The 17,706-nt window shown below is 40.4% G+C and overlaps 2 protein-coding genes across 2 annotated transcripts; both read right to left on the bottom strand.

Moving 5' to 3' along the window:
• Positions 1 to 4,223: 4,223 nt before the first annotated feature.
• On the bottom strand, positions 4,224 to 4,649 carry LOC124976504 (ribonuclease 4-like). The gene has a single exon (XM_047539368.1). It carries the CDS (start codon positions 4,647 to 4,649, stop codon positions 4,224 to 4,226), a length of 426 nt encoding a protein of 141 aa, XP_047395324.1.
• An 8,433-nt stretch (positions 4,650 to 13,082) lies between these two features.
• Positions 13,083 to 13,539, bottom strand: LOC124978100 (prothymosin alpha-like). The gene has a single exon (XM_047542176.1). The coding sequence runs from the start codon at positions 13,537 to 13,539 to the stop codon at positions 13,204 to 13,206; it is 336 nt and encodes a 111-aa protein (XP_047398132.1). The 3' UTR covers positions 13,083 to 13,203.
• Positions 13,540 to 17,706: the final 4,167 nt, after the last annotated feature.

The raw sequence follows: 17,706 nt of genomic DNA on the forward strand, positions 1-17,706 counted from the left end.
ATCAAGTGCATATGTCATAAGTATTGTCTTTTAGTAGTGCCTGAACTTTGAAATCCTGAACCTAAGAGTTCTAACATGGAGTTATTATCCAAAATTTTTAAACAGATACATGTTCTTTCTTGCAGTTCTTGACCAGAATACCTGCCTGGATCCTTGAAAGTCATAAGAGAGATGTATAATGACACATTCTTAGTCAATTGGCCAATTTAGCAAGTGCTGTCACTCTAAAAGAATTTTCACAGCCTGAAACCTCTCTCTTGGACAACCACCACTTTGGGACCATGGTCATGTCAAATACTGAACTTAAATCTATGAAGGAATTCTTGAATAAGGATGTTGTCTATTTCTCACAAGTGGTAACCAGTGATATCATTATCTGTGGGTCATAAAAATGAAGAGCGTATATTTCCTAAACTAGCTTCTAGCTCAGACTAGCTCCTAGCTCAGAGTGGTACTTTTTCTTTTTTTTTTTTTTTTTACATTGGGGATTGAACCCAGGGGTATTTTATGACTGAGCAACACCCCTATCCCTTTTTATTTTTTAAGACAGGGTCTAACTAAGTTGCTGAGGGTGGCTTGGAACTGAGGATCCTCCTACCTCAGCCTCCTGGGTTGCCAATTATAGACATGCACTACCATGCCTGGCCAGAGAGATACACTCCAACAAAGAAGAGAAATCTTTCCTCCATTGCAGCAGTTAGGTACACCCAGTGAGAGCCTACTCTCATCACAGTGATATCCAGGGATACTGCAAGGGAAAGACTAATCTTGCCTCTTGGCACCAAGAGATGGGAACCTCCCATATAGTCTGCATCACTGGATTATATTAGGGGAGGGGGGCGGGGAAGGAAGTGAGAAAGGAAAAGAGAGATTGGCTTTCAAAAGCACATCTGAAGTAGCAGCTCAAAGGCAGCACTCTGAAGGAAGCAGGTATCATACTTCAGAATGTAATGTATTTATTAAACCAGAGACTTCTAAATAGTACTATACCCTAACAGAAAGAATACATGGATCCAGCAAACAAGGGGTGGAAGTGGGAGAGGTTTCACTTACCATCACCTCAATTGACCCACTGATAAATACTATGCTTTTATCTCTGTATCTCTGGGTTCAGCAAGGTTAAAAGTTCAGGTCCCCTAAGAGGAGGTACCCTTGCAAAGTGATATAGGAACCATTCAACAGCAAGCTACATCTGCTATGAGGACACTGTGGACTTCTGGTGTCTAAAAACAAGCAGATGAGGAATCACTAGGTTGTCACAGCTAAGTAACCCTGATTAGCAGGAAGAGATAGGGTTGCTTTTATGCAATGTAGGCAGAAAAGAATTCATGTGGAGCCCAGATGATCTACTTGGGTGCTTCCTAGTACTCCCATGCTCCACTGTAGCTGTGAATGTTCATGTGCAGTCTTCACTCAAAGAAAGATACAGGTTTGGGCCCCTTGCACTGAAGGTTTGGATCACCCATGAGTTAAGTCTTTCAGAACTGAGGGTGAGGGTAAATAGAATACATAGGAAAAGGGGAGTGGATGGATGCCAGCTGCAGTGGGAAGATCAGCGGCTATAGTTTGTTTGACCCACTGATCTTCTTCTAAGTTTCCCTTTAGGAAAACAGGCCCACAGGAAGGTTGGAGGGGTTGTTTTTTGAAGCTGCTGGAGTAGATCTGTGTGACTCAGGAGGTAGGCACAGTTCTAACAAAGTTTCTACATGATTGTTCAAGTGGTTGCTTTTTACACTGTGAAAGTCTTTGTCTAATAAGCCTAAAAAGAGAAACATACTTCTTAAGTTTTATGAACAAAAAATACAAATAAAATGTCAGAATAAAAATAAGATATAAAGCTGAGCACTGTAGCACATGCCTGTAATCCCAGCTACTTGGGAGTCTAAGACAGGGTCCCAAGTACAAGGTCAGCCTGGAAAACTAAGCAAGACTCCTGTAAGGGAGTGTAACTCAGTGGTAGAGTACCTATGAGTTCAATCCCTAGTGCCACACACACACATACACACACACAAAAGTAAGAAAGGGCTGTGGCCGTAGCTCAGTGGTAGAGCACATGCCTAACATGCACAAGACCCTACATTTGATCCCAAAAAAACTCAAAAAAGAAAAAAAAAAGGACAAAAAACAGATATTGTAAATATTAAGCAGATTACGAATGACTTTGTGCTATTTTTTTTTTTTTTTTTTTTTTTTTTTTTTTGTACCAAGGATTGAACCCAGGGGCACTCAACCTCTGAACCACATCCCCAGCCCTTTTTTATGTTGCTTAGGGCCTTGCTGAATTGTTGAGGCTGGCCTTGAACTTGCAATCCTTCTGCCTCAACCTCCCAAGTCCCTGGAATTACAAGCATGGAACACCATGCCCAACTGTGCTAATTTTTGTTTTTAATTTTGATGAAATGTATAAATTCCTAGAAAAAAATTAAATCTGCTAAAACTTTCTCAAGAATAAATGAAAAAGTCAGTATCTCTGTAACCATTAAGGAAACTGAAATGCAAGTTTAAAAAAAGTCAAAGAAAATGTCAGGGCTAGAGAGCCTTATAGGTGAGTTCTATCAAATATGAAAATAACATAATTTCAATTACAGAAAAGAAAGAAAGAAGGAATACTCCCCCACTTATTTCTGATAGCTAACATATAACTAGGATACCAAAATCAGATAAGGTAGGACAAAAAAAATTATAGCCCAATCTCATTGATTAACAAATATGTAATAATAATACCTACAAAATATTAAAAACTAAATTCACTTATGTAAAAAAGATAAAAGAGCACAAACAAAATGAGTTTATCTAAGGAAAACAAGATTGGTTAAATTTCCAAACACAATTAATCTTACCTCTTTAACTGATTTAAATATACCTTTTGGTCATATCATTAGATGTAAAAAAAAAAAAAAATTGTTCAATAAAATTCCCAATCCCATTTTAAAAATAAATAATTCCCAATTCCTGCAAGAGAAGAAACCAGAAGTAGAAGGAAGGAATTCTCCTAATCTAGAAATGGGCATCTAGCAACAACTAAACCTACTACAATCAATAGGTTAAGTGCTGAAGGTCCAAAACAGAGACTGAAGTTAACAGGTCCTGGCACGAGGATGTGAAATCAAAGTTCCCGGTTTTGTCACCATTATTCCAGGAGGGAAAACCCTCACATCTGCTTACTCTGTGGGCGCCTGGCTAGTCGGATCATGGATGTTCGCCCTAGAGTGAATCAAAGCCCTGTCACAATTTTTGGTGGAGTCACAGAATAAAGAACATAGTCACCGACGACTGCTCCCTCTTGTGGACACAAGAACGTCCTTCAGAATGGATTCTATCCACAATGGATTCCGAGGAAGATATAAGCTTTTTCAGTGCAGCCAAACCGTAAAGCTCGTCACACAAGTAAGATGCACTGTACATAACCTACTTCCTCTCCTTTATACCTCTGTGCTCGAGTGTAAATCCGAAGGTGGCAAGTTCAGTACTAAAGAGCCTGAGCGCATGAATGTTGTGATAGACTCAGAAATCTGTTCTTTGAAAGTTAGACTGTATTTATGCTTGACGAACTTTTTTGTTCATTCTCCTACTATCCTCCGGCTCAGTAACTTCTAGCCTGCCACACACCATCCTAAGGGGACCGAGGAAGTTCTGGACTCAGGCCGCGGGACTCCGGTGGCGCGGCGCCCTCTGCCGGCCAGTCGAGGTCCTCAGGAGCTCTCCGGAGGTGGGTACGGCGCCTGCCCATCTCACCCGTCTTCTCCACCGAGCAGCTACTACTGGGGTTCGTTTCCATTGAGGAAATTGGTCTCCCTTCCGGGAGTTGTCCCTAATCCTCTTCGCAGGAGCCCACTGGAGAGAAGGAAGCAGTAGGTCCTGCTAGCCCCCCGGGAGGCCTGGGGAGTTGGGTGGGCAGAGCAGCTCATGGACATAGCCCACTGAGTCCGGGATTGCATAGCAGCTCGGTGAGAGCAAGGCTTTCTCAGAGTAGGTCTCCGTTATTCGGACTGCGTCCCCGCAACCCTCCACTCATACCTTATCCTGCATCAAAAACCCGACAATGTCAGGGATGGGGGACATGGGGTGGGGAGGAGAGTCTGTGAGAGAAATGCAGAATCGCATGCGCGCGGGAGCAATGAGGCGTCCACAAGCAAGGGAAGAAGCCTTTACAGGAAAGACTGACAGGGCCTCAGAGATTTAAAGGTGTAAGGTGCAAGTCCCATGTCAGATTTAGGAAGAGCCTAGCCGTCCAGGTGAACAGGTTCCCCCTTCTCACAGCCCACACGGATGGACCTGGTGGAATCCTTCTTGCGGTAGTGGCAATGAGGGGGTCGGGCTCCTGCGCTGGCGAAGCAGTCAGTGACACTGACATCATGAGTGCTGTCGTGGCAATTGTTCATAGAAGGGCTGTTGATACAGGGCACTGGTGGAGTTCTGCAGAAATCCTCGATCGTGGACAGATTCTCGTGAATGAAGGTGTTGATCTGCTTGCATTTACCCTTGTGAATCAGCCAGTGGCGCCTCATCATCACATCACAATATCGGCGGTTTCCTCCAGGGACCAACGACTTGGGATTGTCTATATGTCGTTTTGAGAAGGGCAGGGCTGGAGTGAAGACAGTTAGGTCTAGGAGAAGAAGAGGAAGGAGGGTCCACATCAGTTTCATGTTCCCTGTGAAAGCAGGTCACAGAAAGAGCAAGGTCAGAGAGTAAGCCACGTCCCTTTCCCCAAGATACCTGTTTCTAAGAATTTTGGGTCCTTCTTGATCCAGACACTTAAAGTTGGCAATTCTCTTCTGCTTCTATCTTCACTTTCTATGCACTCACCACAAATATCCCTACATCCTACTTCACCTCATGCCCCTACTTTTCCCTGGGTAAGAGGTGAGGAGTGGAATGGAAAAGTGATTTGTCATAAAGGAGCCCCTGCCATACAAGGTTATTTCCAAACACTAAAACAACACTTGCTTCTTACCTAAGCAGACCAGTTAACCTAAAAGCTTTCATTTCTTCAGTGTTTGCATCTAGCAGACCATCTGCTGCTCAACACAGCCCTGTGCAGTGAGGCAGGCATCACCGCCAACCTCTTTCTACAATGGCCTAACACAGAAGGAAACTGACAAGCCATATGCCTGCATCTTAGGAACTGTTTCCACTTCCTTAAATACATATGCCTGTTTTAAACACTGGTTTTTAAAATGTAAGCATTTGAATTCCAAGGGACTTAAGTTTATATTTCCCCCACATATTTCTCTGCCTTGGGATAAAGATTCCCAAATCTACCACATATAGGATCCATTATCAGGAAACGTCCCAATTTCTGGAGCTCAGGGTTTCTGGGTGATGGGTGTGTGAGCCTTCTGTCTCTGGGTTTAATATTCCGACTCCTTTTTTGAATACCTGGGAGTCCCAGGGAAGGGTTTTCTGCAGAGCAGGTGGCATCCACAGAAAATGATATGTCCTTCTCAGAGGTGAGTATTCCTAGAAAAGAATGGAAACTCCACTGCCTCTCTCCTTCCTCTAATCCTGTAGAAGTGACATTGTGGATATTTTCTTCCTAGACTTCTGGGTAAAGGTCATTGATCTGAAACACCTTGCCAAGTAAGTCTGATTTCATGCTTACTATTTCCCACCCAAAATGTTTACCAGCATCACACAGAGCACCTATGACATCATTCAAGCATGCAGAAACCTCTGGTTTGGTGCCTGTTTTTCAAAAGTTTGCTTTCAGAGCTTGATATATCACTACATCCTCTTCTCATCTCTAAAGTGAGGAGATGGACTAACAATCTCTCATCTCTGACATTCTCTGCCTTGCAGCCCCTAATTATGCTTTATTTGTGTGTTTGAGCCCATGTGTGATTTCATGGGTGACAGTTAATGCATACATGTTTAGGTAGAAAGAAATATTTCGTTTGCTAATGAGGCTTTCGTTTGAGAATTGTTAATCTAATCAAGCCTAAATTTTTGTTACAAGCAGTTGTTAGTGAATTTAGATAAAAAATTTATTACTTTTATATAGATCACATTTTTTTTCTTCACCATAAAAACTTTAAATGTTTTCTTTATGAAAGAGGCTGCATGGGACTCAGGTCTGTATTTCAGTAAGGTAAGGGAAGAAATTAGTAAATATATTTTCCCAGAATTCTAAAATCAGCTAAGTTAGGGAGCCTGCTAATGAGGGTGTCAGGAGTTACATATGTAATCACTCATAAAAGGTATAATGTGGTGAATTTCATAGCTCTTGCCTTGATAGGTCACCTTGAAGACTGACCTCAAAAGTTTTTTTGCCTAATTAGAGGGCAAAAGCTGACAAATCCATGGAAAGAAACCGGGTTGAGATCTAACACCTAGATCTCAATATCCTTTAATTTCTATGTGTTTCATAATTGGCCAAGAAGCCAAGAAAAGAAGAACTGCTTCTTTTTAAATTTTACTTTGCTGTAATTCCTGTAACAATTGTAATTTATGCAACAATTCTGATAAGTATGTTTTATCATGACCACTTCTGCAGATTTCTCAGTTTGATGTGTCCACAGCCTTTTGGAGGGGTAAAAAGGGATGTTGCCTTTCCTCATGATACTCTTACAACAGAAGAAGGGTAACAAAAGAAGCTAGCAAATCTATGTAATCAGAGTTTCACAAAACACAGGAACCTTCAGAAATGAAGGAGATGCTGTAGAAAAATCTCCATTTTCTGGCTCGCTTTGGGAAAAAGAGTTCTAGTTTCTATTACCAATCTGGAGGAAGAGAAATTCTGGTTTCTATGATTGCTTTAGAAGAGAAAGAGGGGCAGGGGACTCACAGAAACCTTGATTCTGAGACTTTTCCATGTCCTTCAGTTTAAAGTACTCAGCACCTTATGATGCTTTGGAGCGTGGTATTTTGAGCCCCAGCATTTGCATAAAAGTCATTGGGCATAAAACATACCATCCTATGGTATACTCAAATCACCCAAGCGCTGTGTACTGGGTCTTATTCCTCATAAGTAGTAGGGCTCTAATTCAAACCAATGTTCTGTATCTTATCTTAACTTTTTGAAGAAGATATATGGCAAGCAGCAGAACAAGTAAAGATTTAGAAATTTATTCTCCAGGAAAAAAAATCTTGAGGAGAAAGTTACCTTTATAGTGTGAGAGACTACTCAAAGACAACCAAAAACATAAGTAATTATGATTAGTGGCAGTTGCTTGAGAATATTTAGCATAATCAACAAATATTTACATGAGGAGATTTAGTTTAAGATGAACATTTTGCTTACTTGAAAATGTTTTCTAATAAATTGAACATGAAAGAACATTTTTACAGAAAGATGGAGAATCATCATGAAGGTAGAGATAAAGAGTCCATAGAACAATTTGATAGTACTTGTCCAACAGTTCAAAGGAGAGAAAGACCTTGTATCTATCTGACAGGCTTTGCTTTCTGGTCACTGTGGCATGAGCTCATTCATAGAACTTTCCCAGGGCATTGAGGAAACAGCCCTCAAGACCACCTGCTTCTCTTTAATCTGATTTTGTGATCCTTACATAACAGTTTAATAACTGCTATTGACAGTTATCCTCACCATTATCACAGTGTATTAATCGCACAGAAGACAAAATATAATTAAAATAGAAGACTCCAGAATTAAGTGTGTAATGGCAGTTTAGTAAATCTCATAATGCAGACAGTTCAAACTGGGCAAGGGGAATGGTAAATTACTCATTAGTTGAAGAATGTGATGATTCATTTGGAAAAAAAATAAGATTAGATCCTTCTCTGATAACATAAAAAGTATGAAATTGGGAAAAAAAACTATTTGTGGGCATCACTGTGTTAAACGACAAACCTACAAGAAGTCTAATTTTGTGGATCTTAATTTACTTTTATTTGTGAGTCTAGAATCAGGAAGCCCTCAGAACAAGAGCAAGTTCAAAGAAATCCGCTCTGCCATGCGATCTGAAAACATTTATGTACAGAAAATACAAGTGAGGTACAAAAAACAGAAGTGAGATACAGAAAAACTGAATTGGTTACTCTCATGTTTGTCTTATTTGAGCAGTTTAAACAATTGGTCACCTGTGTTTGAGACTTGACTACTAGGATTGGCTGGGACTTGAACATTTACTCCCAATTTTTAGTGTTCTTTCAGCCAGTTCACACAGTAAGTTAGGTTGCAATTTGCCAATTAATGACTTGCCTAGGGAGATCCCTTTAGACCAAATTTGGTTTAATAATTGAAAACCCTAAAAGGACATGCAAATAAACTGTTTAGATTAACATTTGCTGATGTAAAACCAAATAAAATCAATTTTCTTTTTATATCTCAGTGTAGAGAAGAGAAAAATGGCCATCACCCCATCTGTGATGGTGTGGTCCCCTACAGGTGCTGGGTCCTGAGTTCCTACCCTGTGAAGACTTGGCAGTGGAATGAGGGATCAGATTCAGGGCATGGAACTTTTGGAGAACAGGCCTGCAGGGAATGGAACCTTCTAGAAATGAGTAGTTGTTGCCATGCCTTCTGGGGAGAAACAGACCATGTGCAGCATGAGGGGCTGCCTGAGACCCTGACCCTGAGATGGGAGCTACTTCCTCAGCCCACCTTCCCATGTGGGAACCTTTGCTGTCCTGATTCTTGGAGCTGTGATCAATGAAGGAAGAATATATCAAGTGAAAAAGAGGGAGCTATGCTCAGGCTGCCTGCACAAACAGTTCCCATCTCTTAAGACTTCTAATATGTGAGACAGGTGCCTTGTGTGGAACTGAGCAGAACAAGATTTGCTCAAGACCCACCCCCCAGGTACACCCACCCCCCAGGTACACCAAAGCAATTTCAAGAGTTCCTGACTTCTACAACTGGCATGTGTTTGTGTTCCCAATAGAACAATGTGAGGAAATGGCAAGACTATCCCTGAGCACTGACACCTCCTTTCCACACTGCTGCTTCTCTTTCCTGGTCAACTTTCCTGTTCCAGAAGAGGAGCTAGGACATCTCCCTGCTTGTCTTAACATTATGTTGCACTGCATTGCAGCTTCTTACTTTCCACCAAAATCTGTATATAAATTCATCTTTAAGATTCTTGCCATGAATTCTTGTTTTAAAGGAGAGGAAGAGTCTTAAATCTTGAGAAACTTCCAGAGCAGGGGAGGAATTCCCAACCACTTTTTTTAAAGAAACTTGCTGATCCTAAAGGATATGCAAAAATACGAGAATAGACAAGACACTCTCAGAAAAAAGTGAGAGTTTATTCTACCAGAGTATACATAAAATAGAAAACAGTATCTGTTCACATAAAGATCCAATGTCTGCTCATTGGCAGGCAGCCTTGCTCCATGTGGTTATTTGGGGACACAGACTGCTTCCACCTGGTGCTTCTGCTGTTCTCTAGTTCATTTCATTTGGCTGGCAAACAGAAAAGAGAATACAGAAGCACATTTCTTAATGCCTTAGTCATTTTCACTGAGTTGGCCCTTAAGTGATGTATATCTCTTTCACACTCGTGTGTGTGTGTGGTGCGAGATGCTAGATATTGAACGCAGGGCCTTGCACATGCTCCGTAAGTGCTCTAGTACTAAGCTACATCCCAGCACCTTTTCTCCTTCTCCTCTGTCTTCTCCTCCTCCTCCTTCTTCTCTTTCTCCTCCTTCTTCCTCTTTTTTTTTTTTTCTGGTTTGTATGTGTGTTGGGAATACTTCAAATCTCCTCTCTTAGTAAATGTGTTGTACATATTTCTGTATATTAGCTCCCCGGATCCATCTTTTTAAATCGCATACAACAATAATAGAATTCTCAGAGCAAGATTTCTTTTTTATTGATCAAGAAGATGTTTTTTAAATACCCAGTTCTATCATTAATTTTCTTAATGAGCTTGATAAATTACTCTACTTTTACCAATATGTAAAATATGTGTAGGAAAAGATAAATAGGAAACTTGTTGACATTTATGCATTGTCTGTGTAAAACTGATTTTCCTAAACCATTGTGAATTAAAGCAGAAAAACATGAGTATCTGAAATAAAATTATTCTTATACACAGATTGTATTATTATTTTAAGACTACACAAAAAAATTTTTAATTCATTTTACTATAAAGAGGATGCAAAGGTCTATTGTTCCAAGCTGTAATTCAATTGAGTAAGAGAGAAGATCAGCACAAAAGACTTTGAGGTTATTCCAAGGAAAATCATCTGGATTATAGGACTGGTTAACACCTCTCAGTCAACAAATAATAGCATGGTAGTTCCTGTCCATGACTATCTCTAATGAAGTTCCTTTCCTTCACCTGCTTCTGGCCAAAAGTCATTATACTCAAAGAGAAGCTTTGTTTGACAGGGGTTATATAGCCTAAAATATCTCAGCATTATTATTTTCTTTTGAGCTTTAGAAGGCACCCAAAACCACATAGGTGTGCCAATTTCACTCAAAGCATTCTTATTAAACCTCACAACACTGTCCTGTAGGTGACTCTCTCCTCCACTCTCCCAGATCTTCGCCTGTAGTCAAGATCCAAGGTGATCCACCATCAGACTTGTTATGTTTGTGTATGTATAAATAATTTTAATTATTCTAACCTGGCATAAAGAAGAAAACAAAAACATATGGTTTGTGGATATTGGAGATGTAAGTCAAAATCCAATCTGGCATTTTTAAGAGTCCAAGCACTTTGGACAGACAACAAAGTTCCTTCCTCTTTTTTTCTTTTTCTTTTCTTTTTTTTTTTTTTTTTTTAATTTTGGCAGATACAGGATAGAATCCAGGGCCTGATGCATGCTTGGCAAGCTCTCTAACATAGCCACACCTCAGTTCAAATTTGTCCTTATTGAGGGAAGGCAAGTAGGAGACTGAAATTGGTGGAGTAAGAGATGGGGCTCCAGGCAGGAAAATATCCTGGTTTTGGAGAAAGAACGTACCTTGACAGTGTAAGCGTCCAAGGATCTCTCTGAAGAATTGGCACTACTTATTTTTAAATGTCCATGGTAATTACTGATGTTGAGGGGAAAAAAAATGGACCAGCACAAATTGACAAATTCAGGCAAGTATTGACTTAAGCAAGCCCAACTCTATCTCAGGGTCCCAGAAGTCAGACCTTATTCTCCTGTTCTCTATTTTTATCAATTCATGCTTTTGCACATCTTGGTCCTAAGCATAATATACATGAAATTATGAACTGATGTGTTCATTGTTCTCTCATATTTAAGTAAATACCTAATGAGTATTTTAAAATATCTTTAAAATACTCACTAACAATCATCTCATTTCCCATCTGTTGTAAATATTCTATAATTATTGTATTCAGCTTTATCTAGAGCTGTAACCTAAACAATTCTACCTTAAAAAATACTTTCAGAGAAAAACAGAAGAACCAAGGATGGTAGAGAATAAATGAAGTTCAAGGTCAATGATTTGGCCAAATTCATTTAATTTTATACAAAAAAGAGACTACACCCTGCATGTACTGTAGTCTCAACATTTTGAAAGCATTCTCTAGCTGTTTCCTAAGAGGATTCCTCAAATTTACTATCAACTTGATGGAAGGCATAATTCTTGTGATCATTTATTTCTCTGTTCTGATATCATGAACAAATGTAAGATGCTGAAAGTTGATTTCTTCTATCTCAGTTTGGGTAAAGATTCCTGAGAAATAGATACTCTTAACAGAATGGACTGCTGTCCATCTAAACAAGGCTTGGTCAAAGAGAAATGCAACACTGAGTTCTAGATCTAATAAATACCTTCACCTTTAGCATAAGGAAAACAAAGAAGCATGTTCTTGGTCCTGGTAAACATCACAGGGGGCAGAGCAGTACTGCCCTCCATACTAACACCTGGATGAGCAAGGCTGACGCTCCTTAGTAAGGCGATGTTTGCCTTGTGCATTGCTTTATGCTACACACACACACTCACACCATTTCACCTACAAACCTGTTGTGTATGTGTTTACTATAATCACTATTGAGCAGATTAGAAAACAGAGACATAGAGGATGAATAGCTGACCAACTCATACCATAAAAGTTTCATTCAGCATCAGGACTGGTACCTGGACAAGATGTTACCAAAGCTACATTCTACATCACTGTGACACAAAATGTATACAATAATTTCATTTACAGACTAAAACTCCATTGTGTGTATATACCACATTTTCTTCATCCATTCATCTTCTGATGGGCACCTGGGCTGGTTCCCTTACTTGGTTATTATGAATTGTGCTGCCATAAACTTTGATGTTCCTGTATCACTATAGTAAGCTGATTTTAGTTCTTTTGGATAAATACTTACTACAAATGCAGAAGTCTTTTTCTGGGAAAATATGATGCTTATCAATTTTTAAAAAATAACTTAGTAAGGCATAATTCTGGCTATTTCTCTCAATGGAAGCATGAACATGGTCTGAAAATGTACCATTAAATTAGGTTGTGATAGAGGTTATGCAAATAAAACAGCAAACAGCCCATGGAAAGAGGACCTTTTGGGGGGGGGTTGTTTATTTGTTTTTGCTTTTGTTTGGTTTTGTTAGAACAACTCAGCAAAATAAAATTCCGATTTATTGTTGTACAACATTGTTTCACACATACATCAAACAGGCCAAAAAAACAAACGGCAACTTCATAGACAAAAAAAGGAAAAAAAAAAAAAAAAAGAAAACTTTTTATCTTTGGCCTTTTTAACCATCTCATACAAACCAATTACTTATAGTACAGCTAAAGTACATACAGAAAATAGTTACTGGAATGCTCGAAATAAGATCGGTTTCTTCTTGTTGTTGTTTTTGCTTTTTTTACAAGGTATTTTTTCTCCTTTGAAATACAGTGAACATGGTCACACCACAAGTAAAGTCAGAAGTAGGACAGAGAACGCTCCAAAGGCTGGTTTGGTCATCCGAGATCATTAAAAATGGCTGAGCCCTAACAACATGTACAAAAACATAAAATGTAAATTAAAAATACAAACAAATTTTCCTTTTTTAAAGTACTTTTAGGAAAAAAGCAGGGCCTTGGAAGTTTTGGTTCTTTTTTTCCTCCCCTGTTGCAAATTCACGTTGTGGTTTGGTTGGGTGGGGGAGCGCGTGTCACCCGCAGGTGGCACGGCCTGCGGTGGGTGGCACGGCTCGCGGTGGGTGGGCGGGCGGCCTCCTCTACTTGAAGGTGACCACGTTTAGATTCTGAGACGGGAAGTGGAGGGTGAATAGGTCACAGCGGCCTTTTATTTTTAGTTTAACTTTTCCTTTTTTGCTGTCTAGTCATCCTCATCGGTCTTCTGCTTCTTGGTATCAACATCATCATCCTCGTCATCTTCAGCTGCCCGTTTGCCCGTAGCTGCCTCAGCCTCCTCATCTTCGTCTCCATCCTCTTCCTCACCATCACCTTCCTCCTCCTCCTCTTCCTCTTCCTCACCACCCTCTTCCTCTTCTTCATCTATCTCATTGTCAGCCTCCTGCTCCCCATTTTCCTCATTAGCATTCCCATTAGCAGGGGCATCTCTTCCATTCTCTGGCTCCTCCACAACTTCCTTCTTCTCCTTTAAGCCCTTGGTGGTGATCTCAGAGCTGGTGTCCACGGCCGCATCTGACATGGGGCACGATGGTGAGCAGTGGGTTAAGGAGGAAACGAGAGTTCAGGGACTGGTGATAAAGCTGCCAGAGTCCGCGGCGGTGGAGGTGGTTGCGGCGAGCAAGGAGCTGGACAATGCAAAGATGGGTTTTCAGAGCAGCCAGTGGGCAGGACCTCTTCTTTTAGAGATTAAAATTTCATTGAAGTGGGGCTTGGGATGTAGCTCCATGGTAGAGTATTTGCCTAGCACTCAGAAGGCCCTGGTTTCAATCCCCAGTACACACACACACACACACACACACACACACACACACACAAATACCTAAGTTACAGTATGTTTTGATTAACATAGGCCTATAATTATTCAGGCCTCGTAAAAAGAGATTCTCTCCTGAAAGCCTTCAACATAAAACTAGGTCATTTGTACTGTTCTGAAGGTAAATGAGGGTAGTTGGGAATGTACACAGCAAACTTATCCAAGAAATAATCCAATGAATTTTATGAGTATGCTGTGAATACAAGTTTAAAGAATGTGAGTATGAACTGGGAAGGCATAATCTGAGTCATTTCCTAGGAAACTGTAACAATTCTCATTGTAAAAAAAAAAAAAAAAAGCCTCCAGGAACCAGGAGAGTGACATTACTGGCTGAAAGAGAGAAGAAAAATCAGGAGGGAGAAGTGGACTCAGGAATACCCCTGGTCTAGAGCCCTTTCCAACACAGGCAGCTGCTACTCAACTCTAGCTGACACATTGCAGTAGAGACTCAGTGCACCAGCCAACACTATGGGAGTCTTTAAAATGAGACAAGAATGCAAATTCTTCCTGTGAAGTGGGCCCTCCCTGGCTCCACTCATTGAGACTAGCCCTGCCTTGATGAAACTTGGTCTTTCAGTGCCCTACTGAAACACAGTGACAAAATATGTCATAACAGAAGCTGCAGCAGTACTGTCCTGGATTATCCATTAGTAAACCAAATGATCAAACAAAAAGGCTGGTTGCACAGGTAGGCTGTGTACCAATGTGTGGGTTTCTGCGTGACCAAGACCTAAGAATCCTCCTGGCTCTGGCAGCCCCACCCATGGGGGCTATTGTATATCTACAGGCCCAAAAAGAAGCACCTTCATCTTTTATTCATTCATCCATACATTCCATCATCCAGCAAACACCTAGTGACCAGACGCTATGTTCCTGACCCAGTTCTAGGGGGCGACAGAGCAAAATAGACAGGTTCCTGCTCTCCAGGTGCTGTGTGGTACTAGAGCACACAGAGTTGTATTAAGTGTCAGGAGGAAAATTACACAGAGCAGGAAAACGTAGAGGTTCTGAATTTGTTGTGGAAATTACTCCACGGAACATGAACAGGAAGGGCCCAACCCAGGGAAGGAAATCTGAACGGAATGGTAAGTGTGATAGGGCTGACAGATCTGGCTCCATGAGAATGTTATAAGCCAGACTCTAAGGGAAATGACTGAACAGACTCCATTTTGCTCTGAGACTCCATGTTATGTAGGAAATAAGTTTCTCCCATGGGAACACCCCACCTCTGTACCCATCATCAGTTACTTAGTGTGACATGTTTAACAATACAGAGTGATAATTCCTATGTAAGGAAAAATTGCTCTCTTTTGATCCCTATTGCTCCTACACAATGTACCATGTGAACAGTGATTGTATGAATGTTAGTAACCATTCTTTAGTTTGTACCTAGGTAAGGATCATTTTGACCCACTTCCTCCTCTGTCGATTATCTCATGATGTTAATGTGTATTTTTTAATCATAGCAACAGACATTTATGATTAACGTGATTTTTGGTATAAGAACCCCTACAACCCTGTGGTCAGGGCTGTTCTCCCAATAGCCATTTTTTGGGGCATTGTGTGAGACAGTCAGCTGGCCGACTTAATAAAGACTCTCAAATTTGGACTTCTCAGTAGTGATCAGTCTGTTCTTTCTTTTTTTTTTAATATTTTTAGTTGGCAATGGACCTTTATTTTGTATACTTATTTGTTTATATGCGGTGCTGAGAATTGAACCCAGTGCCTCGCACATGCTAGGCAAGCGCTCTGCCACTGAACCACAACCCCAGCCCAAAGAATCTAGGTTGTTGTCTTTTTTTTTGTTTGTTTTTGTTTTTGTTTTTTGTTTTTGGTGGTGCTGGGTATCGAACCCAGGGCCTTGTATTTGCAAGGCAAGCTCTACCAACTGAGCTATCTCCCCAGCCCCAGTCTGTTCTTAAGTTGTGCCCCATAACAGAAGCAGCTGGTCATGGACACACCAGGGAGAGAATCATCTCAGTAGAAAAAGAGAGACAGAGAGAAACAGAGAAATACAGAGAGAGAGAGTACAAAGGTTCTAAAATGAATAAAATAAACTCAGAGAGCTGAGGACTCGAGTTGCAGAGCTGGATCTTGCAGAGAGCCTATCAGACAAAGCAAGAAAACTGTGAGCATACCTACACCTGGTTACTTGTTGCTCCAGGGACTTATGAGGTCCCCTTTAGATCCCACTCTTTTTTTCTCTTTTGGTGGGATTGAATCCAGGGGCACTCTACTACTGAGCTACATCCCCCGTCACTTTTATTTTTTATTTTGGGACAGCATCTCACAAAGTTGCCCAGGCTGGCCTTGAATTTTCTGTCTTCTGCCTCAACCTCCCAAATAGCTGGATTACTGGACTGTGCCCACCATGCCTACCCAGGTTCCACTTTTTTGACACCAAACTGTTAAAAAAGAAAACTGAGGCACCATAGAATTTTAAACAGCCTATTCGAGTAAGAAGTAATTCACGCACTGGGAAACACAAAACTAAAAGTTGTTAGTGTCTGGATGACAAAGCCTCAGAGGCAAACATTTACTGGGATATGTGCAAGTGAAATAAATTATTCGATTGGTTACAAAAACACATTTTTTAGTTTACCTTGGTAAAAAGTTTGTTGTTACATAATAATATGATAGCTGGTTGCTTAGGGTTGGCAAATTTTGTTTAATTTCTGATGTCAATATTTACAGAATTGACCCAAGTTGAGTTTCACTTGTGTTGGCAATTTAAGCAAGGGTAAAACTATTTCTAAGGCCTACTTAAAAATACATTTTTCTTCTCAAGAATGTTTCAGGCCTGATGTGTATTTTGATTTTGCTGTGACAGCCCCTATCAGGTCACAATTGTGTCCCAACTTATGTAAGGACACTAATAATAAAACGATTGCATTTCCAGATGACAGGAAGGTAGAAAGGTACTAAAGCATTAGTGGACTAATTTGGCTGGAATGGTGTTTGATTCTATCGAAGGGTCTAAGTCCAGTTTTCTAATCTGGAAGCTGGAGCAGAGATTTAGCCTCTCTTAGCACGCAGATCTCCCTGCCCCGCAGTTCACGCCACCACCCTGAGCAATTCCCACACCACACCCTTTCCCCAGAACACTCCTCTTCTCCCTAGACTCCCAAAAGCCTCTGCAAACACCTGCCCACCTTTACAGCACTTCAAGAGACTTTCCTTCTGGCATCCTTCCTTGTCCATGAGGGGATGACCTTCATCCCTGATGCCCCAAAAACATGCTCAGACCAGTGTTGTCACCTCTATCACATTGTAATAAAATTCAGTGTTCATTTATTTTTCCAATGCTTTTCTGGGGACCAAGAAAAAGTGTGTTTTATGTATGAAACTATGCATGGTGACACATCTCTCCTTTCAGGAGCACAGAGCCCAGTCCATAAAGTTGGTTTTTGGGGGTTTTTGTTTGTTTGTTTGGCTTGGTTTGGTTTGGTTTGGTTTGGTTTTTTTTTTACAAATAAGAATCTTCTTTCTAATATCACAGACAATTGAAGGCTCATTATTTTGTGGAAAAAAGCACAGACTGAGAAGAATGCAGGAATACTAAGTGCTATATTGGAATCCTTTATCACACCAAGTGTTCACTCTGGGACAAATTCAACAGAATGGTTTTCTTCTACTTTAAGGTGATTCAACTGTTCAAAAAGTGAACATAATATTCAGGGCAATACTTAACACCAGAAAACGTGAATCCTAGAAAAGAGGAATGCAGGGGAGGACCTTGAATATATATAACAAATTATTTTAATAATTTTATATATAACAAATTTATATGCTATAATCCTAATATATAGCATTATATGTTATATGTAACAAATTATTTCACTTACCTACAGAATTTTGAGCTGAAAGAAATTT

The sequence above is a fragment of the Sciurus carolinensis genome, chromosome 2, assembly GCF_902686445.1.
Source record: "Sciurus carolinensis chromosome 2, mSciCar1.2, whole genome shotgun sequence".
In the NCBI taxonomy this organism is placed as follows: Eukaryota; Metazoa; Chordata; class Mammalia; order Rodentia; family Sciuridae; genus Sciurus; species Sciurus carolinensis.